The sequence below is a fragment of the Colias croceus genome, chromosome 24, assembly GCF_905220415.1.
Source record: "Colias croceus chromosome 24, ilColCroc2.1".
Classification (NCBI taxonomy): Eukaryota; Metazoa; Arthropoda; class Insecta; order Lepidoptera; family Pieridae; genus Colias; species Colias croceus.
The window spans coordinates 2258443-2285328 of NC_059560.1; the positions used below are offsets into that span (position 1 = coordinate 2258443).

The 26886-nt window shown below is 32.7% G+C and overlaps 2 protein-coding genes and 2 long non-coding RNA genes across 4 annotated transcripts in view; 3 read left to right on the top strand and 1 right to left on the bottom strand.

Moving 5' to 3' along the window:
* The window catches only part of LOC123702738 (beta-3 adrenergic receptor-like), a 56893-nt gene extending 31927 nt beyond the window's left edge, over window positions 1-24966 (bottom strand). Inside the window, exon 1 of the mRNA XM_045650526.1 lies at window positions 24836-24966. The gene's annotated coding sequence lies outside the window, so the exon portion shown is untranslated. The remainder of the gene's footprint in view (window positions 1-24835) is intronic.
* Window positions 1874-2370, top strand: LOC123702743. The gene is made up of 2 exons (XR_006752906.1): window positions 1874-1991; window positions 2238-2370. It is a non-coding gene; the product is annotated as an uncharacterized LOC123702743 (long non-coding RNA).
* LOC123702742 lies at window positions 7620-8289 on the top strand. The gene is made up of 2 exons (XR_006752905.1): window positions 7620-7910; window positions 8157-8289. It is a non-coding gene; the product is annotated as an uncharacterized LOC123702742 (long non-coding RNA).
* On the top strand, window positions 21807-24026 carry LOC123702739. The gene is made up of 2 exons (XM_045650527.1): window positions 21807-22146; window positions 23788-24026. The coding sequence occupies exons 1-2, from the start codon at window positions 21827-21829 to the stop codon at window positions 23825-23827; spliced, it is 360 nt and encodes a 119-aa protein (XP_045506483.1). The 5' UTR covers window positions 21807-21826; the 3' UTR covers window positions 23828-24026.
* Window positions 24967-26886: the final 1920 nt, after the last annotated feature.

The window sequence follows — 26886 nt, forward strand, 5'->3', positions numbered from 1 at the left end:
AATAACGTATTAAACTACCATTTCAAAAATATATTCTAATTACCTGTATTTGACGGTTTATAGGAATTATAGGTGACATTTTAATATTATCGTGTAATACTTTATTGGACGGATAAGTTTTAACCAAGAATTGAAAAATCAGCCCTTAATCGAATTCAATCGATATGGGAGTTTCATCGCGAGAAGTATTTGTCTAATCATATTTTATAAAAGCAACTCATATGACTGTATGGTGGTGCCATGTACCTAATATTAACACAGGAAATAGCGTGTTACTGAATCTGAATATAATATATTAATGTAATTTTAATTTTCTAAGTACATTTTTTTGAAATATTAAAATTGACTTCCTAATTTCCTGCTTAAAGTTCCATATACGAAATTACAAAAAATAAATTTTGTGATCTGTTACCTACCAGGTTTTATCCTCGTTATTTACTCTGTTTACTGTGTGGTGTTTTAACGAACACAGCATAAATCTATATCATATTGTATGAATTCGACTCTTTAGTTTTGACTGAACTTAGTCACACACACTTTGATCTGTATGATCAAATACAGATACAGTAGGGAAACTTCATACAACACGTTCGAAACGGCTCACGCACACATTCATGCGTGTTTACGAGAATCGTAAGGATACCTGTATATTGTGACTTAGATCTTTATAGTTGTGGTCGTTTGACTTTCGCTATTTATCCGACGAGTTCGATTAATCGAACTTTCGTCGTCGACCGTACGACCGTACGACCGTCGCGTGGGCGTTAACGCCCACGCGACGGTCGAGTCCGCCAGTACCAGCGTTCTGACCATCATTTTTCTTTTATCATTGCGTACTAAGACCCCTGTAGAATCGCCATCCTGTTACAAATGACCCGAAATTTTGTGTCAGTATCTCCCGGCATATTGCCTCGGGCGGAATATTGATTTATTATGAGTGCATTTACATTAATCAGCATTAATCTAACAATGTAAAACTTACCGGATTACACGGGCTTAATACTAAGTGCTTAGTGCTTGTCACCGACTTCAAACCTATTTAATAAATAGCACATCTAAATAATATGTATTAATTAATAATATCAAAGCTTTTTTATTTTTTACTTTTCCGTTTTTGAAGTCGGTTTTGTTAACGTAGTTATTTTTATTTAATACTTTTTAGTGTATTTTTCAACACGAATTAAACGAGCCCGAACTCGATAAAGTTGAGTCAATTAATTACTGAGTTCTTATGGCCACCTTCCGATTCCATCATCAAATCAGCTCTATGTCATGATAATTTTTAATCGCTATCCAATTTACATACGTATACAAAATTTCAGCTCAATCGGTAACCGGAAGGTGAATCAAAGTTACTTGCTAGATTTTCAATTAAGTCATCGAGATCAGACAAAAATGCTCATAAAATAAAAACTACTGGGCCCACCCGAATGAAATTTTTATAGCACCAACTCGAAGCCATTCCACATCAAACAAAAACGAATCACGTAAATCGGTTCAGAAACCTCGGCGTAATCGGTGTACATACATAAAAAAAAATATACTGGCCGAATTGATAACCTCCTTCTTTTTTTTGAAGTCAGTTAAAAATTTAACGATTTCAGAGTAATTAGTAAACAATATACCTTCCTTCCTTGTACAAAAAGAAGGCATTATAATTTTATTTAATTATATTCCCAATTATTGGGAATATAACTTTTTTTACATGATAACGCTTTATAAGGCAAATAAAATAGAACAAAATTGTGTCGTTTGATCAGTCGCACTGTAACCATGAAGCGATTAGTAATATTACTTCTTATGGTTCATATAGTATTGTCATATCCTCAGCTTAGTGACGAATCTATTGATAAACAATATGAACAATATTTGAAAACGCAAGGGTTTTATGAACCTGAGAAGAAAGTCGACCAACGTTTTATAGTAAATGCGCAATCATGTCCATCCGGGAGTGTAAGAGCTTGGTGGGGGCATTGCATCACTTGGGAAGCGTAAGTTTCATCTTTCTTTATCTATACCTACTAATATTATAAAGCTGAAGAGTTTGTTTGTTTTTTGAACGCGCTAATCTCAGGAACTACTGGTCCGATTTGAAAAAAAAGGCTGTAGGCTATATAATATCATCACGCTTAGACCAACAGGAGCGGAAAAATTCGGATAAAACTGCGGGGCACAGCTCGTGAATAATATCAAATACAGTTTTGTGAATGATTTTAAAGCATTGATTTTCTTTTCAGATACCAGAGGATTTTCGAATAAGCTGAAAAAGACTGCTAAGAACAGAAGAGTCGAGTTAAAATAGACCCAAGTTTTGATAGCAAAAGTACATTGTACCTATTCCTTTGAAGAATAATAAATATATTAAAGTATTATTGGTTCTTATTCAATTTATAAGTAACTAGCTTTAGCTTTCGGGTTCACTCGCGTGGTACTCGGATTAAAAGCAGCCTTTGTGCTAATCCCGACTATACTCTATCCCTGTTCCAAATTTCATAAAGATCCGATCAGCTGTTTTGCGTGAAAGAGTAACAAAAAATAATATTATATTCTTACAAACTTTCATCTTTATAATATTACTAGCTTGCTAAATAAATATGCCAGGTATAATCAACTCTTGAAAACACCCCACGCTGTTTTCAGAATTATACTATATTTATTGGTTATTATTTCCTAAAGTAATAATTATTTTTTACTTTTTAGTGGAATCTATCTTGAAAGCGTGTTTTTTAGTTTTTTAAACTATATTTATTTGTTAAAATATATAAATATATAAACAATATACCTTCCTTCCTTGTACAAAAAAAGGGCATTTTAATTATATTCCCAATTATTGGAAACATAACTTTTTTATACGATAATGCTAAAAGCAAATAAAATAGAACAAAATTGTGTTGTTTGATCAGTCTTACTGTAACCATGAAGCGATAAGTAATAATACTTCTTAAGGTTCATATAGTATTGTCATATCTTAAGCATAAATTAATTAGTGATGAATCTGTTGATAAATGTATACATGAAGTATATAGGGTCAATGTACCACTAGCTGACCAAGCACCAATACATGACCAAAATTCAAATATACGCGCCAATTAAGAAAATACGGCAGCCCCAGATGATAGTTTATTGTTTTTTCTATAAAGCAACATCATCTAATTAAAAAATAATAATTTGGCAAACATTTAATATGGCCTTCTGATTCTCCGTTAAAAAAGAAGACTGAACGCTTGCCCTTTGCTACAACTTCCAAGAAATGGCACGACTACTGGGTGTCGAAGGAAAAAGAGAAAGAAGAAAAGATTGTATGGTACGTAGGTATAGTCATTAAGGATTAATAACAGTATTGTAAGAATGATTTATAACATTTAATAAAATAAACTTTAATATAAATACAGACTTTTTTATTTATTAAACAAAACTAATGTTTGAAGAAGGACATTTTGTCCATTTTGAAAATGGTCAACTTTTAGAGCAATGATGGTCAGATATTGGTGATCAGTGGTCAGGTATTGGTACTTTTAGCAGAAGTAACTTTCAGAGTAGTTTTCATAAAACCTTTAAAGGTTATCAAATTGATACTAAGAACAATAGTTGCAGTGACTATTCAATTATCTGTGTCCCAAAAATAACATTGAACGTAAAACAAATAACCCGTTTTTTATATATAGCTAAAGATAAAACCGCTTAAATGGTCAACTAGTGGTACATCAACCCTAATATGAAAACGCAAGGGTTTCCAACTGAACCTGAGAAGAAAGTCATGCAACGTTTTATAGCAAATATGCAATCGTGTCCATCCAGGGAAGTTAAAGCTCCGTGGGGGCATTGCATCCCTTGTGAAAAGTAAGTTACATCTTTCTTTATATATACCTACCTACAAATATTATAAAGCTGAAGAGTTTGTTTGTTTTTTGAACGCGCTAATCTCAGGAACTACTGATCCGATTTATAAAAAAAAGACTGTAGGCTATATAACATCATCACGCTAAGATCAACAGGAGCGGAGCAAATCATAATGGACAAAATTGTGTAACGTAAATCATCTCCCCTGTACCATAATGTCTAGTCAGTATTATTTCCTGTGTAGAAAATGACAGCCAATTGTTTTCTTTTTTTTTAAACAAGCCAGATTTAATTCCACTTTCATTTATTTCATTTATCCCTCAAAGCTAGTTAAAAAAAATGTTTTAGATGTTTTAAAATAAACTCACTTTTATTTTAAATTTTTATTATTAAAAAAGAGCGTGTGTGTCGAGCACACACATCAGAAGTAACACTTCTTAGACAAGATTCAAAGATACCAAAATCGTCGCCTTACTCCATGACGTGACGGTATTGCCATGACGCGACCTTGTAATTTAACTCTGAACGCGGCTAAAAAAGTTTCACCGTTACCGTGGAATTTTCGAGATAAAACCTATCCTATGTGTTCTCTAAAGTCTAAGTTTGCCCGTATAATCTATATTATGTGTGCTAAATTTCATTGTAATCGGTTCAATATAATATGAAAGACGAACTAACATACACAATACACATACATCCATCCTCACAAACTTTCACATTTATACTATTAGTAATTATAGAATAATAATTAGCATTTTTAAACCCAAATGAAAGATATGCACCGTAATATATATGACATTTATATCAACATAGGTACTAATAAGTTTTATGCATTATATCTTATTTGTTTTTTTTTTAATATAAGTGTGTTAATATTCTATAACGATGACAGTGTAATTAAAGAATATTTATCCTTCCTCGTACATATATAATTTGGAATACAGGAATATAATTTGCGAATAAATAATATATTTATTACAGCCGCTAGTTTATTTAAAGCCCAAATATAAACACAATAACACTATATAAGGCAAACAAAATATGTATAACAAAATTCTAATTATAGTATATGAAAGTTAAAAAAAATTTGGAGTTTCAGATTAAAGCAAAATTTAAATACATTTTTCAATCTTGGTCAATGGACATGGTCTATGATGATAATGTAACGTCTTATTATAATAGGCTTGCGACAGTCAAAGCGTTCGGGAAATATAATGATACCGTATTATTTAATACTAGCTTCCGCCCGCGACTCCGTTCGCGCGGAAAAATTAAGAAAAATTAAGATTTATTTTTTTCTACGTATTTTTCCGGGATAAAAAGTTTCCTATTATTTTATGCCCAGGATAATAATTACCTATACCAAGTTTCATCGAAATCGAACCGTTAGTTTTCACGTGATGCCTTCACATACAGACAGACAGATAGACAGACAGACAGACGGACAGACAGACAGACAAAAAATTTTTTAATCACATATTTGGGTTTGGTATCGATCCAGTAACACCCCCTGCTATTTATTTTTTCAATATTTTCAATTTACAGAATTGACCCTTCTACAGATTTATTACAATACTAGCTTCCGCCCGCGACTCCGTCCGCGCGGATGTCGGTCTTCGTGTGGATGGTTTATCCATTTTGACTAACTCTGACAATGACATCTTATAAATATTTATTGGACCCAAATACGGATAGGCCTATAATAATACGCAACGTTTGATCGCGGTTCTACAGAACAACGTTTATGGATAAAACTGAAAAATTAAGATTAATTTTTTTCTACGTATTTTTCCAGGATAAAAAGTATCCTATTTTACGCCCAGGATAATAAGGTATAATTATACTAAGTTTCATCGAAATCGAACCGTTAGTTTTCACGTGATGCCTTCACATACAGACAGACAGACAGACGGACAGACAGACAGACAAAAAATTTTTTAATCACATATTTGGGTTTGGTATCGATCCAGTAACACCCCCTGCTATTTATTTTTTCAATATTTTCAATGTACAGAATTGACCCTTCTACAGATTTATTATATGTATAGATGTAGGTATAGAGATATCTTTAATTACTACCTATTAGGGCTGATTTTTCAATCCTTGGTTAAAAGTTATTCGTTGAATAACGTATTAAACTACCATTTCAAAAATATATTCTAATTACCTGTATTTGACGGTTTATAGGAATTATAGGTGACATTTTAATATTATCGTGTAATACTTTATTGGACGGATAAGTTTTAACCAAGAATTGAAAAATCAGCCCTTAATCGAATTCAATCGATATGGGAGTTTCATCGCGAGAAGTATTTGTCTAATCATATTTTATAAAAGCAACTCATATGACTGTATGGTGGTGCCATGTACCTAATATTAACACAGGAAATAGCGTGTTACTGAATCTGAATATAATATATTAATGTAATTTTAATTTTCTAAGTACATTTTTTTGAAATATTAAAATTGACTTCCTAATTTCCTGCTTAAAGTTCCATATACGAAATTACAACAAATAAATTTTGTGATCTGTTACCTACCAGGTTTTATCCTCGTTATTTACTCTGTTTACTGTGTGGTGTTTTAACAAACACAGCATAAATCTATATCATATTGTATGAATTCGACTCCTTAGTTTTGACTGAACTTAGTCACACACACTTTGATCTGTATGATCAAATACAGATACAGTAGGGAAACTTCATACAACACGTTCGAAACGGTTCACGCACACATTCATGCGTGTTTACGAGAATCGTAAGGATACCTGTATATTGTGACTTAGATCTTTATAGTTGTGGTCGTTTGACTTTCGCTATTTATCCGACGAGTTCGACTAACGCCCACGCGACGGTCGAGTCCGCCAGTACCAGCGTTCTGACCATCATTTTTCTTTTTGTCATTGCGTACTAAGACCCCTGTAGAATCGCCATCCTGTTACAAATGACCCGAAATTTTGTGTCAGTATCTCCCGGCCTATATAGCCTCGGGCGGAATATTGATTTATTATGAGTGCATTTACATTAATCAGCATTAATCTAACAATGTAAAACTTACCGGCTTACACGGGCTTAATACTAAGTGCTTAGTGCTTGTCACCGACTTCAAACCTATTTAATAAATAGCACATCTAAAATATAATATGTAGTAATTAATAATATCAAAGCTTTTTTATTTTTTACTTTTCCGTTTTTGAAGTCGGTTTTGTTAACGTAGTTATTTTTATTTAATACGTTTTAGTTTATTTTTCAACACGAATCAAACGAGCCCGAACTCGATAAAGTTGAGTCAATTAATTACTGAGTTCTTATTGCCACCTTCCGATTCCATCATCAAATCAGCTCTATGTCATGATAATGTTTCATCGCTATCCAATTTACATACGTATACAAAATTTCAGCTCAATCGGTGACCGGAAGGTGAATCAAAGTTACTTGCTAGATTTTCAATTAAGTCATCGAGATCAGACAAAAATGCTCCTAAAATAAAAACTACTGGGCCCACCCGAATGAAATTTTTATAGGACCAACTCGAAGCCATTCCACATCAAACAAAAACGAATCACGTAAATCGGTTCAGAAACCTCGGCGTAATCGGTGTACATACATAAAAAAAATATACTGGCCGAATTGATAACCTCCTTCTTTTTTTTTGAAGTCAGTTAAAAATTTAACGATTTCAGAGTAATTAGTAAACAATATACCTTCCTTCCTTGTACAAAAAGAAGGCATTATAATTTAATTTAATTATATTCCCAATTATTGGGAATATAACTTTTTTTTACATGATAACGCTTTATAAGGCAAATAAAATAGAACAAAATTGTGTCGTTTGATCAGTCGCACTGTAACCATGAAGCGATTAGTAATATTACTTCTTATGGTTCATATAGTATTGTCATATCCTCAGCTTAGTGACGAATCTATTGATAAACAATATGAAGAATATTTGAAAACGCAAGGGTTTTATGAACCTGAGAAGAAAGTCGACCAACGTTTTATAGTAAATGCGCAATCATGTCCATCCGGGAGTGTAAGAGCTTGGTGGGGGCATTGCATCACTTGGGAAGCGTAAGTTTCATCTTTCTTTATCAATACCTACTAATATTATAAAGCTGAAGAGTTTGTTTGTTTTTTGAACGCGCTAATCTCAGGAACTACTGGTCCGATTTGAAAAAAAAGGCTGTAGGCTATATAATATCATCACGCTTAGACCAACAGGAGCGGAAAAATTCGGATAAAACTGCGGGGCACAGCTCGTGAATAATATCAAATACAGTTTTGTGAATGATTTTAAAGCATTGATTTTCTTTTCAGATACCAGAGGATTTTCGAATAAGCTGAAAAAGACTGCTAAGAACAGAAGAGTCGAGTTAAAATAGACCCAAGTTTTGATAGCAAAAGTACATTGTACCTATTCCTTTGAAGAATAATAAATATATTAAAGTATTATTGGTTCTTATTCAATTTATAAGTAACTAGCTTTAGCTTTCGGGTTCACTCGCGTGGTACTCGGATTAAAAGCAGCCTTTGTGCTAATCCAGACTATACTCTATCCCTGTTCCAAATTTCATAAAGATCCGATCAGCTGTTTTGCGTGAAAGAGTAACAAAAAATAATATTATATTCTTACAAACTTTCATCTTTATAATAATATTACTAGCTTGCTAAATAAATATGCCAGGTATAATCAACTCTTGAAAACACCCCACGCTATTTTCAGAATTATACTATATTTATTGGTTATTATTTTCTAGAGTAATAATTATTTTTTACTTTTTAGTGGTATCTATCTTGAAAGCGTGTTTTTTAGTTTTTTTTAACTATATTTATTTGTTAAAATATATAAATATATAAACAATATACCTTCCTTCCTTGTACAAAAAAGGGCATTTTAATTATATTCCCAATTATTGGAAACATAACTTTTTTATACGATAATGCTAAAAGCAAATAAAATAGAACAAAATTGTGTTGTTTGATCAGTCTTACTGTAACCATGAAGCGATAAGTAATAATAATTCTTATGGTTCATATAGTATTGTCATATCTTAAGCATAAATTAATTAGTGATGAATCTGTTGATAAATGTATACATGAAGTATATAGGGTCAATGTACCACTAGCTGACCAAGCACCAATACATGACCAAAATTCAAATATACGCGCCAATTAAGAAAATACGGCAGCCCCAGATGATAGTTTATTGTTTTTTCTATAAAGCAACATCATCTAATTAAAAAATAATAATTTGGCAAACATTTAATATGGCCTTCTGATTCTCCGTTAAAAAAGAAGACTGAACGCTTGCCCTTTGCTACAACTTCCAAGAAATGGCACGACTACTGGGTGTCGAAGGAAAAAGAGAAAGAAGAAAAGATTGTATGGTACGTAGGTATAGTCATTAAGGATTAATAACAGTATTGTAAGAATGATTTATAACATTTAATAAAATAAACTTTAATATAAATACAGACTTTTTTATTTATTAAACAAAACTAATGTTTGAAGAAGGACATTTTGTCCATTTTGAAAATGGTCAACTTTTAGAGCAATGATGGTCAGATATTGGTGATCAGTGGTCAGGTATTGGTACTTTTAGCAGAAGTAACTTTCAGAGTAGTTTTCATAAAACCTTTAAAGGTTATCAAATTGATACTAAGAACAATAGTTGCAGTGACTATTCAATTATCTGTGTCCCAAAAATAACATTGAACGTAAAACAAATAACCCGTTTTTTATATATAGCTAAAGATAAAACCGCTTAAATGGTCAACTAGTGGTACATCAACCCTAATATGAAAACGCAAGGGTTTCCAACTGAACCTGAGAAGAAAGTCATGCAACGTTTTATAGCAAATATGCAATCGTGTCCATCCAGGGAAGTTAAAGCTCCGTGGGGGCATTGCATCCCTTGTGAAAAGTAAGTTACATCTTTCTTTATATATACCTACCTACAAATATTATAAAGCTGAAGAGTTTGTTTGTTTTTTGAACGCGCTAATCTCAGGAACTACTGATCCGATTTATAAAAAAACCGGCCAAGTGCGAGTCGGGCTCGCGCACAAAGGGTTCCGTAGCAGCAAATATAATAAACTTATTATGTCAATTTATACACCTGGTGAATGGAGCCTAAACTCTCCCGATATTTTGCCTTGTACTTTTATGTATGAATATTAATATTAATGGCGTATTGCTTGAATAAGCTAATATTTCTCGTAAAAAGTACCTACATTATAAAGATTTTATATCATCGCGGATTTTTAAAGGTGTACAATACTGTAGTATATTTTTTGATCTATCTTATAAGGTTCAGCCATCGTTTTCAGTGTAAGCACAATAACTTAACCAAAATTACAGTTAAATCAACCTATCTCAAAAACTATAAGAGATACTTTGATCAAACCAAAAATCGTTGAAAGAGTTAATTAGCATGCATCACCTCTATTTTTTTTAGAATTTTATACCCCGTAGTTATAAAAATAGAGGGGGGGGGACATACTTTTTACGACTTTGAGAGCTGATATCTCAAAAACCGTTCACTTTAAGAAAAATGTTTTTTAGAAAACTTTATATCATTTTAAAAGACCTTTCCATTGATACCCCACACGGGTATGTACATCGAAAAAAAAAATTTCATCCCTCAGTTACATGTATGGGGGGCCCCACCCCCAATTCTTTTTTTTACTATTTAGTGTCATATTTTTGTAGCGGTTCATACAACACATATTCCCATCAAATTTCATCACTGTAGTACTTATAGTTTCCGAGTAAATCGGCTGTGACAGACGGACAGACGGACAGACGGACAGACGGACATGACGAAACTATAAGGGTTCCGTTTTTGCCATTTTGGCTACGGAACCCTAAAAAAGACTGTAGGCTATATAACATCATCACGCTAAGATCAACAGGAGCGGAGCAAATCATAATGGACAAAATTGTGTAACGTAAATCATCTCCCCTGTACCATAATGTCTAGTCAGTATTATTTCCTGTGTAGAAAATGACAGCCAATTGTTTTCTTTTTTTTTTAAACAAGCCAGATTTAATTCCACTTTCATTTATTTCATTTATCCCTCAAAGCTAGTTAAAAAAATGTTTTAGATGTTTTAAAATAAACTCACTTTTATTTTAAATTTTTATTATTAAAAAAGAGCGTGTGTGTCGAGCACACACGTCAGAAGTAACACTTCTTAGACAAGATTCAAAGATACCAAAATCGTCGCCTTACTCCATTACGTGACGGTATTGCCATGACGCGACCTTGTAATTTAACTCTGAACGCGGCTAAAAAAGTTTCACCGTTACCGTGGAATTTTCGAGATAAAACCTATCCTATGTGTTAATCTAAGTTTGCCCGTATAATCTATATTATGTGTGCTAAATTTCATTGTAATCGGTTCAATATAATATGAAAGACGAACTAACATACACAATACACATACATCCATCCTCACAAACTTTCGCATTTATACTATTAGTAATTATAGAATAATAATTAGCATTTTTAAACCCAAATGAAAGATATGCACCGTAATATATATGACATTTATATCAACATAGGTACCACAGACAGGTACTAATAAGTTTATGCATTATATCTTATTTGTTTTTTTTTAGTATAAGTGTGTTAATATTTTATAACGATGACAGTGTAATTAAAGAATATTTATCCTTCCTCGTAGGTACATATTACTATACAGGAATATAATTTGCGAATAAATAATATATTTATTAGAGCCGCTAGTTTATTTAAAGCCCAAATATAAACACAATAACACTATATAAGGCAAACAAAATATAACAAAATTGTATTGTTTGGTCCACAGAATATGTCTGTGGTTTGGTCAGTCGTACTGTAACCATGAAGCGATTAGTGATAATACTTCTTTTGGTTCATATAATATTGTCATATCCTAAACATAAGAATAGTGATGAATATTATCGAGAATACGAAGAATATATGGACTCGCGTAAGTTTGAACATAAACCTGGGCTAAATAACAGCATTGATAATGATTTTATAGTAAATATGCAAGCATGTCCATCCGGGTACGTTAGAGCTCCGTGGGGGCATTGCGTCACTTGTGAAGAGTAAGTAGCATCTTTTTTTATTAATAACTAGCTTCCCGCCTGCGGCTTCGCCCGCGTTTTCAAAGAAAAACCCGCATAGTTCCCGTTTCCGTGGGATTTCCGGGATAAGACCTAGCGTATGTTACTCGTGGATAATTTAGCTTTCGAATGGTGAAAGAATTTTTAAAATCGGTCCAGTAGTTTATGAGCCTATTCATCATTATAACAAACAAAGTTTTCCTCTTTATAATATTAGTGTAGATATCTATTCATTTCATTATTGCACGTACAAAACATATTTTAAAATATTATATTTATTTGAACAAGATGATTAACAGACATTCTAAAAATCTACAGTGCCTTGGTAGTGGTCAAAAAAGAGCACATACGCGCGTATAACATTTTGTCTGAAACAATGACTATTATACTAGTAGACGCGGCATACGCCAACATCATTGCACTAAAAAACAGCGTAATTAATACATACCTACTTACTAACGCATTATCACCAATACAGTTGTTCTCTCTTTCACTCTCACGCACGAGACATAATACATGTCTCACTCATGTACTTCGTAATAACAACTGCCGATTAAAATACAAAAAGAACGTCCAGCCACGACGCTGAATGGTGCGTGACTAAATGAAACTCGGGCACTTACCTGAGTTTTTTCTTGCCAAAATAGAGAGCGGGTAACGTATCTAGCTTTTTTATATATCATAGGTCTGAAACCGCTAATAGACGACCATCTATATATTATATATAAAATGAAACCCGTTTCTCGTTGCCACGGCATCACTGTGTGAACGGCCGAACCGATTTCAATAAAGGTACAATTCCGAGACGGGCCGCAGACCGCAAACTGCAAGCGACACCACTTGTTTCTATGAACATCTATGAATCGCTGCGCGTTGCGTCTGCAGGCAGCAGTGTCGCCTCGCTTAGAATCAATTTCATAGATGTTCATAGAAACAAGTGGTGTCGCTTGCAGTTTGCCTCTGCAGTTTGCGGTCTGCGGCCCGTCTCGGACTTGTACTTTAATTATTTTTTTATAAATAATTATTGAAATCGGCGAAGCCGGGGAAGCCGGGGTGGACCGCTAGTAACTAATAGATTACGAGCGAATTAAAAATGTGACATTTCGTACCAAATTTTGCGGTATTTATAAAATAACTAGTGTGTACCGCGGTTTTACCTGCAGTGCTCCGCTGACCGCTCCTGTTGGTCTCAGCGTGATGATATATAGCCTATAGCCTTCCTCGATAAATAGGCTATCTAACACTGAAATAATTTTTCAAATCGCACCTGTAGTTCATGAGATTAGTGCGTTCAAACAAACAAACAAACTCTTCGGTTTTATAATAATATTATCTATATATTATTATAATAATATATTATTATAATAAATGTGTAGAAGGGTCAATTCTGTACATTGAAAATATTGAAAAAATAAATAGCAGGGGGTGTTACTGGATCGATACCAAACCCAAATATGTGATTAAAAAAATTTTTGTCTGTATGTGAAGACATCACGTGAAAACTTACAGTTCGATTTCGATGAAATTTTGTAAAATTATTATCCTGGGCGTAAAATAGGATACTTTTTATCCTGGAAAAATACGTAGAATAAAAATTAAATGAATTTTTCAGTTTTATTCATAGACGTTGTTCTGTAGAACCGCGAACACACGTTGCGTATTATTATAGGCATATTATAGGCCTAGCCGTATTTGGGTCCTATAGATATTAATAATATGTCATTGTCAGAGTTACTCAAAATGGAGAAATAAACCATCCACGCGAAGACCGACACCCGCGCGGACGGAGTCGCGGGCGGAAGCTAGTAAGTAATATAGCAGATGTATTATTTTTGTTCCAGGTACATGCGAAAAACAAAGCGTAATGGACGAAATTGTTTAACGTAAATCATCATCATCATCGATTTAGGAATGATTACAGAAAATCTTCCTTGTAACATAATGTCTTAAAGTAGTGTTATCACAGTATAGTAGTACAATATTATAGGAAACTAGCAAACCCGGCGAACTCCGTTTCGCCACCTTATGTTTAAATACCACCTTCATAGTTTAAACACCAAACGAAATGTTACATATGGCGCTATATGTGAAAAATGATTGTCCCGGTTTTCCCGCTTTTCTGTTGAAATGTTTCCTGAATTTTCTTTGCTACAAACCTCACGGAGCCAGAGACCTTTCCAACGAATGCAAAACCGTGGAAATCGGTTCGTGCGTTCTGGAGTTATAGCGTCAGGAAGGAAAACCCGACTTATTTTTATATAGTAATAAAGGAAGATATTGTAATAATGTTTTGTTTTGTATCTGTGTTTTGTTCTTGATCAATAAATGTTTTATTATTATTATGTATCTCAGTTCCATAATACACGGGTACCATCGTAAGGAAGGTACCTACCCGGTCCTTTGGAAGGCTTACGTGGGGACACGGATCCAACACGCAGATGCCCTGTCGAGAACTTTACTGTGTTGTGGGACACCAGCCGCAGCCTGCCCATGACTGCACTATAGAGATACAGTCCTAGGCAGTCCGCGGCCGATGTAGTACTATTACAAGATAAGGAAACAAAATAAACTGGGCTATGGAATGGGATGTTAATGGACCGAAATTAAGGACTATGGAGGACTTATTATTATTATTATTAATACTGTGGTATTATTTCTATTGTAGACTGTAGACAAATGACAACCAATTGGGTTTTTTTAAGAAAACTAATTTGCTGTCAAATAGACAAATAGTAAATAAATACATTTAATTCCACATTCTTTTATTTCATTTATCCCTCAAAGCTAATAAAAAAATGTGATGTTGTAAAGTAAACAATTTTATTTTTAATTTATATTATTAAAAAAGAGCGTGTGTGCCGAACACACCTGTCAGGACTAAAACTTCTTTGGCAAGATTCAAAGATACCAAAATAAGGTAGGTAAGAACTAAGAACCGATTCGCTGTAGATGATTTTAGAAAATAAATGAGTGTTTAGCATTTTTTCAGTTTATAGATTAGACATATTTAATTGAATATTAAAAAATCCTTCCCTGCGAAGTTTTCATTAATTAGAATCGTTAAGATAAGGTATTCTTAAAATAATGTTATATTTGAAATTATCGTGAAATTGTACAAGCGGAAAATTGTCGTATTTTCAAATTCAAAATTGTCTCGTAATTGTAACAGTAAAAGATTAATGTATTATTGTACAATATAATATTATTTCCTTGTTAATTTACAATTATTATTTATTGTTTTGACTGACCGGTTGGCTTAGTTGGTAGCGACCCGTGCCTTCCAAGCCAGAGGTCGTGGGTTCGATTCCCACCCAGGGCAAATATTTGTGTGATGAATATAGATGTTTGCTTTGTGTCTGGGTGTCAATTATCTGTTTAATACAAGTATCTAGTTAAAATTATATTTATGTATGTTTGTCAGCTATCTAGTTTCCATAACACAAGCGAAAGCTTAGTGGGTCAGATCGTGCCGTGTGCCAAAATTGTCCTGGGATATTTAATTATTTATTTATTTTGTTTTATTTTACACCCGAACCATATTTATGCACTCATGAAATAAGTTTTCCATAAAACCATAGGTTACTTATACATGGTTATTTGTAAAACACCGGCAACCTCGCAGGACAAGATATAACTTTTTGTTTTTTCTAGCTAACATCATAAGTAACAACCACAGATCACAGAAACTAAAGGGAGATATGGTTAGGGGGCGGGGCCGGTGTCGCAGCAATATGTACAAAAAAAGAACAAACTGTAGCGGTGCCGTATACGTACGTCACTTACAATCTAGTGTGCGAACGAATAGTCGCTCTCATATTTTTGTGTGATGACACGCACACAACGCGAAGTATTGTTTTGATTTTGTTTACTGCAGTTGTGTGCGTAAATTTTTTATGAGACACGGTTTCGTACTCAGCGCAAGCGATTGGCATCTCTCTAGATCTCTATGGTAACAACTAACAACATTTGATCTACGACTTTTGGCATAACGCAGTAAATTATTTTTAAATGATTTTTTAAGCTTTTATTGTACTACTTACGTAAAGTCATACTACGATTATAAAATTGCAACTTGTAACAATTATTCCAAATACTTCCAACTAATTCTATCCATTCGCTTTACAATAAAAGATTTTCTATTAATTTTCTGTGAAATTGCGTTCAAACCATGGTCACATCAATTCAAACGCGTGCCCGCCATTTTCAATAGTTTATATACCCAAATAATAAGCAAGAAACTAGATAGTTACTTAGAACTAGATAGCAAGATACTAGATTAAAATGGTAAAAAGGTATTTATTGCGTACTAGATTTCCGACCGCGGTTTCACTCGCCTTTTCAAAGAAAAACCCGCATAGTTCCCGTTCCTGTAGGATTTCTAGCCTATGTTTTATTCTGGGTCTTCAACTATCTACATACAAAATTTCATTGTAATCGGTTCAGTAGTTTTAACGTGAAAAAATAACAAACATCCATCCATCCATCCTCACTAACTTTCGCATCTATACATATAATAAATCTGTAGGTAGAAGGGTCAATTCTGTACATTGAAAATATTGAAAAATAAATAGCAGGGGGTGTTACTGGATCGATACCAAGCCCAAATATGTGATTAAAAAAATTTTTGTCTGTCTATCTGTCTGTCTGTATGTTCAGGCATCACGTGAAAACTAACGGTTTGATTTCGATGAAACTTGGTATAATTATACCTTATTATCCTGGGCATAAAATAGGATACTTTTTATCCCGGAAAAATACGTAGAAAAAAAAACTTAATTTTTCTTAATTTTTCCGCGCGGACGGAGTCGCGGGCGGAAGCTAGTTTATAATATTAGTAGGATTATATTTAGCAAGTATATAATTATCAGTATATAATATATTCCATTTTAGTAGAATTTGCATCACGTTAGAGCCGTTTAAAAAATTAATGTAGTGAGTTTGACAGAAATGGACCATTAGTCACCGATATTGGATGCGAATGTCATGAAAATATCTTTAAAAATTCTTTCATAAAAGCGAAAAATGCTTTTGAATAAAATACAAATAGAGGGAAGATGGGTTTTAATACAGTTGGTGCATGACTTGAAAAACAGATTTGTATAAATATTTTAAAAGGTTTTTAGAGACAAGTCATATAAAATTTACTTGAAACCTGAAAATAATTAATAATATGTGAAAAAGTTCTTCAGATACAATATACCAAGAATCCATTACAAAGGTTATATATTTTATTCTAATACATACAAGAAGCTTATATCCTCTAATACACTGGAGATTGCACTATGACCATTAACTTGAAACAAGAAACTATGACATTCAATGACGTCAGTCATGTTATTTGTCTCTTTCTGTCGAGTGACCACGCTGGTTTGTAAATTCAGGATTTTTCAAAATAGAAAAAACTAAAAATCATGGTCTATAAATAATAACGACATATATTTTTAACAGTATTTATATTATAATATTATGGTCATACTTTATAGGTAGGTACATACAATAATTTTAATTGGTATAGAATGATAGTTATAAATAACTTTTGGCTACAAAGCTTGGATATGAACCGATATATAGCATTAACATCCTTTGTAAATAGAGGAAAGTTGTGTTTTGCATCAGATGCTGTTTACCAAATTGTTAGCTACTCAGATCTTCTTTTTAAACGCGTTGCTTCGACGGGTCAATTTCAAGCCAGAATCATCAAAGAAAAACTGTTTATAGCAGCCTTGCACAAATTTCAGCTAACTTTACAAAGTTTATTTTTCAAAAGGTATTTTTTTCTTGGTCGTAATCCTCAGTAACCTTGATGGGCACATATATTTCTTTTTATTTTACTTTTTGGAAAGCTGAAATACGTAAAACAAAAAAATATGAGGTAAGTTAAAAAAGTATAAATTTCAATGTAAAAACGAACAATCTTATAACTACATGTGAGTGCAATACCGATGTCATGTGTTGTTTCATTACTAGTAACAATCTTTAAAATGGTGTTCTAAATTTTCATCATAATATTGTTATTACAATATATTCTCTTCGCTATCCATAAAAACTCGTCATCATGGTTACCTTACTTGTTAAATCTGTTTATTGAAAACTTGTTGAAAAATGATAAAGTATTAGGGAAATAACAAATTTAACATGACTGCTTACTAAAATGATGCTAAACTAAATAATTTTTGCCATTGAAATGATTCTAAACAGGTAAATGCAGGAGTATTGAGGAATATTGTAAATAACGTAAATATACACTTGCCTGTGAAATTCTATGCCAGAATTTGGTGTCCAAACACTTCTGCAATTTTGCACAATACAATGCATTCTTTATATTCGGAAAATATTCATTAAATAAGCAACAATATTAACTTAAATATTCGAAGCGACGCAATTTTTTTGACACACATGCCATATTGACAAAGTGAGAGTTGCTACAATTTTATTATGGTGACTACCCATAATCAGGGAGTATCGCTTTTTAATAATTGGTTCAGATACTTAGTTTATTTAGCATAAATAATAATTGTCTCATCCAACAATGCTTCTGAATGACGTTGTTGGCAATTTATCAACAAACTCATGTACAAAAACTAACCTTTTGCACAGAATATTACAGCATACATAGTAGCCTTGGGAAAACTTCGTATTAACAGTGGCAATACCAAGTTAGGTGTGAAAGTGATAAAAAACATGAACTGGGCAATATTTTCTTGTTACATGTCAAATGTTCATACCGAAATCTCCAGTGTATTAGATATAAGCTTCTTGAATACATACAAAATATTATATATTAAAAACTAATAGTCAATTTATTTGTTTCCTTTATAGTTTCATAATTCATATGAACAGGGAAATACAAAAATTATCGTATTCTTATACAGTTCATTTATTGTACCTAGTTCTGACTTGATACAGATATTAATTAAACTACAAATAATATTTAAAAAAATGTGTGCGTGTACTAGAGTACACACGTAAGAAGTGAAACTTAGGGATAAGAAAAAGTTGGCGCGTAACGCAAAAATGTCACGCCTACAGCGTAACGCAAAAATGTCACGCCTACAGCGTAACGCAAAAATGTCACGCCTACAGCGTAACGCAAAAATGTTACACTAAATTTTTGTCCAACCCCGATAAAGAAGTTTCACTTCAAAAAAAATTGTCTTTGGCAATGAGATTTTATACTCACTAAAAATCTTTCGATAAAAAAAGATCTTTCGTCTGTGTCCCCTAGTGGGGTAAGGGGCAGATGCATTACGCATACATCTGTTACAATCGGTTTTCTTTAGGTACAAATAGGTGATCAGCCTTCTGTGTTCTGCCAGAGACATTTTGTTTCTTCGTCTCCACCGGGAACGAAGAAAAAATCCTCTCGATTTATATAGCGTCTAAATAACTGCACCTTGCAGTGGTGGCTCAGTCATGATGAGCTTGGCCTTCAATAAGTCGAAGTGTTCAAGACCAGGCGTGTGTGCAGGAAATAAATGGATTTTTCAATTTATCTGCGCTTGTACATAACATCTCCACTGCTATACAGTCAAGGAAAACATTGTGAGAAAACCTAAATGTCGAAGACTCAAAGTTATCTATGGTTAAATATACAGGGTTACTTGTAAAACACCAACAACCTCGTAGGACAAGATAGCTAACATCATAAGTAACAACATAAATTATTTTTAAATGATTTTATAAGCTTTTATTGTACTCTCCTAACATTTGTAAGTCTATGTTCTATTCATTATCGAAAGGACGACGCGACGCCCCCTTCCCCCTCTCGTTCGCTTCTTGTTTACGTAATTTTTGGGATGCGCGTAGAGTTTATAATATTCAAACGGAAAATTAAATGAATATTTATTTTTGTATGAAAATAAAATCTAACAAATTATCAAAAGTCGTAGAACAAAATGTTGCTACGATGTTAGCTATCTTGTCCCGCGAGGTTGCTGGTGTTTTACAAGTAACCCTGTATAAAAATCATATTAGGCATGACTCATATTATTGATACATTATATTTATACCTATTAGAGTCAATATTTTTTAGAAATCCAATGTAGGTAAAAGTTTTTACGAGATTTTGCTTTGTACAGGAAAATGTACAAATGAATAAAAACCTGTAAAGTGGTGCCTCTGGAGAGGATTGAAACACTAAGACTGCTGATTAAATACCTACTGCGTATATCTGAAATATAACATGCCTTATTAAATAGCTACAAAACTAACCAACTTATCTGTACATCTCAAACCTAACTGTGACTCGCTAAGAGAAAAAAATAAATTACTTACTTAAATTAAAAATTCTTTATTCTATAAGACACGTAAGTACATCAATCATACATTACATAGTGCTTAATACAGTTTTTTAAAGAAAAAAACGTTAAAATACAGAAAATTAAATCATTGGTTCCCGCACTAGGCAATGCCTGTCCTGCGGGACCGTGAAATGTTTAACATTAGAATTTTATGAACAGAGCGGCGAAGAAGATAGAAGAAGAATAAAAAACATTAATAAATTTCAAAGCACACACAATATAAATATGTCTATAACATGATAATAACTACGTATAAAAGCAATAAACCGCAATCCAAAGTGTTACTTCATAATATTATGTACCTACCGCTCAAGAAAATAAAGAAGTCATAGAACATGAATTTTTTGAAAATAATGATGCGAGATCAAAAGACAATCATCCACTTATTGAAGTAGTTTCAAAGGTTGAAAATAATAGTATCGATGATAAACGTTCAAAAAGACCACTTGAAGAACATAAGGATTATGAATATGTAAATTCTAATGGAGTGAACGAAGTACTGGTAAATGATTTAAGTGCTAATAACTATCCGTGCTCCCGTGGTCTTACAAGATCTCTATGTGAACAGTAAGTTATTTATTTCCTTTTAAACCGGATTAACATAAAATAGTTTGTTCTGATGTTGCAAATAAATCAATCAATCCAAGCAACGATCGTCACTAACAAATTAAATTAAAATGCATTTTATTCTGATAACTATACTAATACTAGCTTTCCACCCGCGGCTTTGCCCGCGTTTTGAAAGAAAAACCCGCATAGTTCCCTTTCCCGCGAGATTTCCGGGATGAAACCTATCCTATGTGTTAATCCAAGTTACCCTCTATATGTGTGCTAGATTTCATTGTAATCGGTCCAGTAGTATTTGCATGAAAGAGTAACAAACATACACACACACACACATCCTCACAAACTTTCTCATTTATCATATTAGTAGGATTATAAAGCTGAATTCTCAGGAACTATGTCTGATTTGAAAAATTATTTCTGTGTTAGATAGTCCATTTATCTAGGAGAGCTATAGGCTATACAGGGTGTCCCACTTTCGGTATACTAAGCGCGAAGGGACTTGTAGTTTTGCATATACTGATCACGTAAAAAATACTTAAACAAGAAATTTACGCCAAAAAATGTTTGCTAAACTTTTCTTTGAAATCCATGTAGCTTCGAGCAGCCGGCGTATACCGCTTTGCTAGTGTGAGCATTTTGTCTATGAAATCATAATCTTAAACGATAGCTCACGTGCGGGTGGCAAAGTTGGGCGGGTTGCTTGTTAGGGTTGTACATGTACACATAGAGTTTTAAGAATTCATCTATATGAAAAAAAAATGCGTCTGAAATTTTATATGTATTTTTTACGTACTCAGCGTATGCAAAACTATAACCTCCTTTAGGCTTAGTGTACTGACGGTGGGACACCCTGTATACTATATCATCACGCTCAGACTAATAGGAGCGTAGAAATACGGGTAAGACCACAGAGCACAGCTAGTGGTATTTATGTGTATGTAAAGATGATAAGAAATGCAACGATAAACTTTGCACGAAAGTTATCTCAGTCAGTCTATTGTAATCATGAAGGGGTGTCTCGTATTAGTCGCAATTATTTTGTCTCATAATATTTACGTAAATTCATATTCCGTGTATCCTAAGAAATCAGAAATAGCTGATCATGAAAATGTAAGAGTAATAGATACTGTGAGTGATGAAATTATCAATGACGATTTCGTAAGTGATCAAAAACTAATAAGAAACCGTAGAAATGATTACGACGACGATGCTGGTTTTATTCCCAAAAATGGTAAAAGTGAAGACAACGATTTCATAGGAAATGTACAGAACTGTGCTGTTGGTCGGACAAGAGCCCCTTGGGGCATCTGTATCACTTGTGCTGAGTAAGTTTTCAACTGACTTCAGAAAATGGAGGTCTCATTTACATTGTACTTTTTTGTTTGTTATCTCAGAACATTCTGAACCGATTTTGATGCATGTAGATCTATTTAAATTTGATTATATTCTTATCATTTGACGGTGTTTTTTTGGTAAAAATATGAATATTGTTTTGTTAGTTTGCTTTCAATGTAGTTGTTTTCTATGTCGCAGATTGTAAAGATGATAAAGGTGGAATTGGATACAAAGAATTGTCTTAGAATGTGTAAAAGTATACGAGAATAATTGTTAATTTTTTTTTATGTATTATTGATTCAGAACTGTTTTATAAAGATTAAAAGGAAAGATCCGGGCTGTTTTAACTCTTGAACTTTAACATACGTAGTCATTGCGTCCTAATGATAAGGTCGTTCTAAAGAATCGCTATTAATTATTGTTATAATAACAATATTTTATTATAAAACAAACTGCGACAATATATTATAAGGATTAAAAAACAAATTGTATTTTCATAACTGATTTTTTTACGTTTTGTAAACATCCAATAAAGAATTTTGCTTTAAGACCAGGAGCTCGTGCTGAAAAGTTTTATATTTTATGTTTTTATTTAAAAACTAGCTTCCGCCCGCGACTCCGTCCGCGCGGGTGTCGGTCTTCGCGTGGATGGTTTATTTCTCCATTTTGAGTAACTCTGACCATGACATCTTATAAAAATATCTATTGGACCCAAATACGGCTAGGCCTATAATAATACGCAACGTGTGTTCACGGTTCTACAGAACAACGTCTATGGATAAAACTGAAAAATTAAAATTAATTTTTTTCTACGTATTTTTCCAGGATAAAAAGTATCCTATTTTACGCCCAGGATAATAAGGTATAATTATACCAAGTTTCATCGAAATCGAACCGTTAGTTTTCACGTGATGCCTTCACATACAGACAGACAGACAGACAGACAGACAGACAGACAAAAATTTTTTTAATCACATATTTGGGTTTGGTATCGATCCAGTAACACCCCCTGGTATTTATTTTTTCAATATTTTCAATGTACAGAATTGACCCTTCTACAGATTTATTATACGTATAGATATCTACATTTAGGTACTTTGATTTAAATTTGCTGCTTTTTAAATTTGCTTTGACACATTGCTACCTACTTATTTTGTTTCATTATACTTATTCCTCTTATTCCTCGATGATTTCCATATCAAATTGAATCCATACCGGTGTTATGGTTTATTTATGAACGCATTTATACGTATATAATACTAGCTTTCACTCCGCGGCTTCACCCGCCCTTTCAAAGAAAAACCCGCATAGCTCCTGTTCCCGTGGGATTTCCGGGATAAAACCTAACCTATGTATTAATCCAAGTTACCCTCTATATGTAAACTAAATTATATTGTAATCGGTTCATTAGTATTTGCGTGAAAGAGTAACAAACATACACACCTACACATACTCAATATACACATACTAAACAATAAACATCCATCCTCACAAACTTTCGCATTTATAATATTATGATTATTTTATAGGAATACACAGCACACTACCGATAGTGGCATTGTCACGCGAAATTGAATCTTATGATTGATGCATAGAGTCTATTATCGTTTTAATGAAAATTTTTTTTTCAGATACCAGAAAATTAACGGCATGATCGGCGCTGACTGCTGAAGAATATAATAATACCAGTTTAATAATAATAATTAAAATACAATATTCAGAAGCATATTCTCCACATAATAATGAGTTTTTTCAAATATCTGTTTCTAATAATGCAGTATAAGAAAAATACTTTTGTGTTCAGAAATGTTTAGAAGAACGTCCTTTATATTGTTTAAAAGATTTTCAAATATATGGTTTTCTTATTTAATTTTTTTTAATATAGGTATTTATGATAATCGCTTTTATGACATGTTTATATCTTTGAAATGTATAATCAAACATAGTTAAATAATAAAAACTATTATTTTCCCCTATTATTAACACCTTATATCCTACTGTAGGCACACAAGCCTCTATACCGATTTTAACCTTTTTTAAAAGGAAATAATAAAATAAATAGGTAGAAATTGTTTAACTACGTATTTATTTTGTATCTGTCTATAGCGAATGAAAGTTGGTATATGTATCCTTTTTGAATTTTCAATTTTATAGTAATAAAATGGAATAGAGCGTAAAAATCGATCAATAATATCTAGGTAATTTATTTAAAAAATATCTAAAACTTTCAGGTTATTTTTTAATTGCTCTAATTTAAACTTTTATTGAAGTTAAGGCCTTAATAAGGTTATAAACATTATAAAGAAGAAAAAATATGACAGAACGACAATTATTTTTGTTCTAAACATACATGCCAAGGATTTAACCGAAACGAATATTAAATTTTATTTATATTTTGCTTAGATATATTTTGTTGCAATTTGCTTTAGAAAGCTATTTTCTAAAAAATACTTTTTTTTTAATTACTACCTATATTATTATCAAATAATTCATCATAATATATTATGTATTTAAAAGTGTAAATAAAAGATATCAATGAAATAACACCTATTTCAAATAAAAGATTAACACCATGTTATTTGAAATATTAAGATTGCAATACAAATCAGCCCATTAATTTTGTGATAATACTACCTATTGAGTGATAATTTACTAAGAACTAACTAGTTACAAACTTACAAAAAATATTTCTTTCCCGAATTTCTGTACAGAAAACTTTAAAACTCACAACCATAACTCTACACTTAAACTGTACACAGAAAAATAGTTCACTTTTCTGTGAATATTTATAATTTCTCTTTACTTTCGCACGAAACTTTCACAGCACAGTTTTTCTTTCACACGTCCGCTCCTTGCCACGGTTGTAACGATACTGCCTGAAAATCTGAAAAGTGATAAATATCTCTAGGTGTATAAAAGAAAGTCGAGTTACACGACTAACTTAGGGACGATATTAAATGAATTTTGGTGTGTTGTATTTGTTTAAACGTGACTAAGTATAATAAGTATGAATCATTTAAAAAAACTTAGAAATTAAAGACGTTGTAAGGGATTTTAAACGCGAGTTATTCTTTACAAGTTCCTCCGCTCCTGGTTTTGACGTGCACTGGTATAATATAGCCTACGGCCTATCTCGAGAAATGAGCTATCTAACACTGAAATAATTGTTCAAATCGGAAGTAGTTCCTGAGATTAGCGTGTTCCTGAGATTAGCGTGTTCAAACACTCAAACTCTTCACTTTTATAATATTACCTAGGTATAGTATAGATATTATTTAACCCGATGTTTCGTATCAAAGTCGCTTTCTCTGTCCCTATATCCCTTATGCTTAAATCTTTAAAACTACGCAACGGATTTTGATGTGTTTTTTTTAATAGATAGATTGATACAAGAGGATGGTTTTAGTATATAATTTATTAGGTTTTAGACAAAGCGGGCGAAGCCGCGGGCAGTAAGCTAGTTTACAATATAACGAACTTAATGTTGAAAAACTTACAAAAAAACTTGGTTTATATTATAAGATATACATACCGCCCGCGGCTTCGCCCATTTTGTCTAAAACCTAATAAATTATATACTAAAACCTTCATCTTGAATGACTCTATCTATTAAAAAACCGCATCAAAATCCGTTGCGTAGTTTGAAAGATTTAAGCATACAAAGGGACATAGGGTCAGAGAAAGTGACTTTGTTTTATACTATGTAGTGATAGATAAATTGTAGCAAAAATAAAATATTATTCTTATTTATCGTAATGGGAGGGTCACTGCAGTGCACACTGCACAGTTAAGTGTCTGAAAATGCGTATTTCGTATATTTATGGCGATCATAAATCTAGGATAGTGGACATCATTTGTAGTATAAAAAATAAACACATATATAGACATTTCGCACCCCTACTCCATATTATCTCTATACATAAGTATTTTTTATCTGTGTTATGAAACAAATAAATGTTTTTTTTTAAATGCATGTACTCTGCAAACTGTAAATCCATACTAATATTATAAATACGAAAGTAACTCTGTCTGTCTTTGTGTTACTCAATCACGCCATAACTACTGAACGAATTTGCATGAAATTTGGTATAGAGATATTTTGATACCCGAGAAAGGACATAGGATAGGTTTTATCTCAGAAATCAAACGGGAACGGAAACTATGCGGGTTTTTCTTTGACTGCGCGAGCGATGTCGCGGGTGGAAAGCTATTATAGGTATAAATTCATTAAAAAAAAACATTTATTTGTTTCATAACACAGTGTAGTACAATAAGTTTTGAATACAGTAAAAATTGCATATTATAATAACGGGCATGTATTAAGTGCAAACAACGTTTGTTGCGTCAGCTAGTTTATAAACTGTAACAGAGTTTCTTAGTGGCTCTTCTCTGTACAAACCGCTTTTCGAATTGGTGGTAAATATTATTTATTTTGACGATTCAAAGAAGCTTCTGAAGGAGCTTCATCTTCTTCTAGTTGTGTACCTATTTGAGTTTGAGTTAACAGAAAGGGCTGTTTGTGCTGATGTGGTATTAGTCTTATATATGTGTTCTAATTAATATTATGAATGCGAAAGTAACTCTGTCTGTCTGTCTCTTCGTCACGTCTTAACCGTTTTGGATAAAATTTGTTTAGTATAAAGATAGCTTGAGACTTGAAACGACATAATATGGCAGTAACTTAGTATCTTGTTCTCTAAATACAAATACACTTTAGAAAAGTACTATGA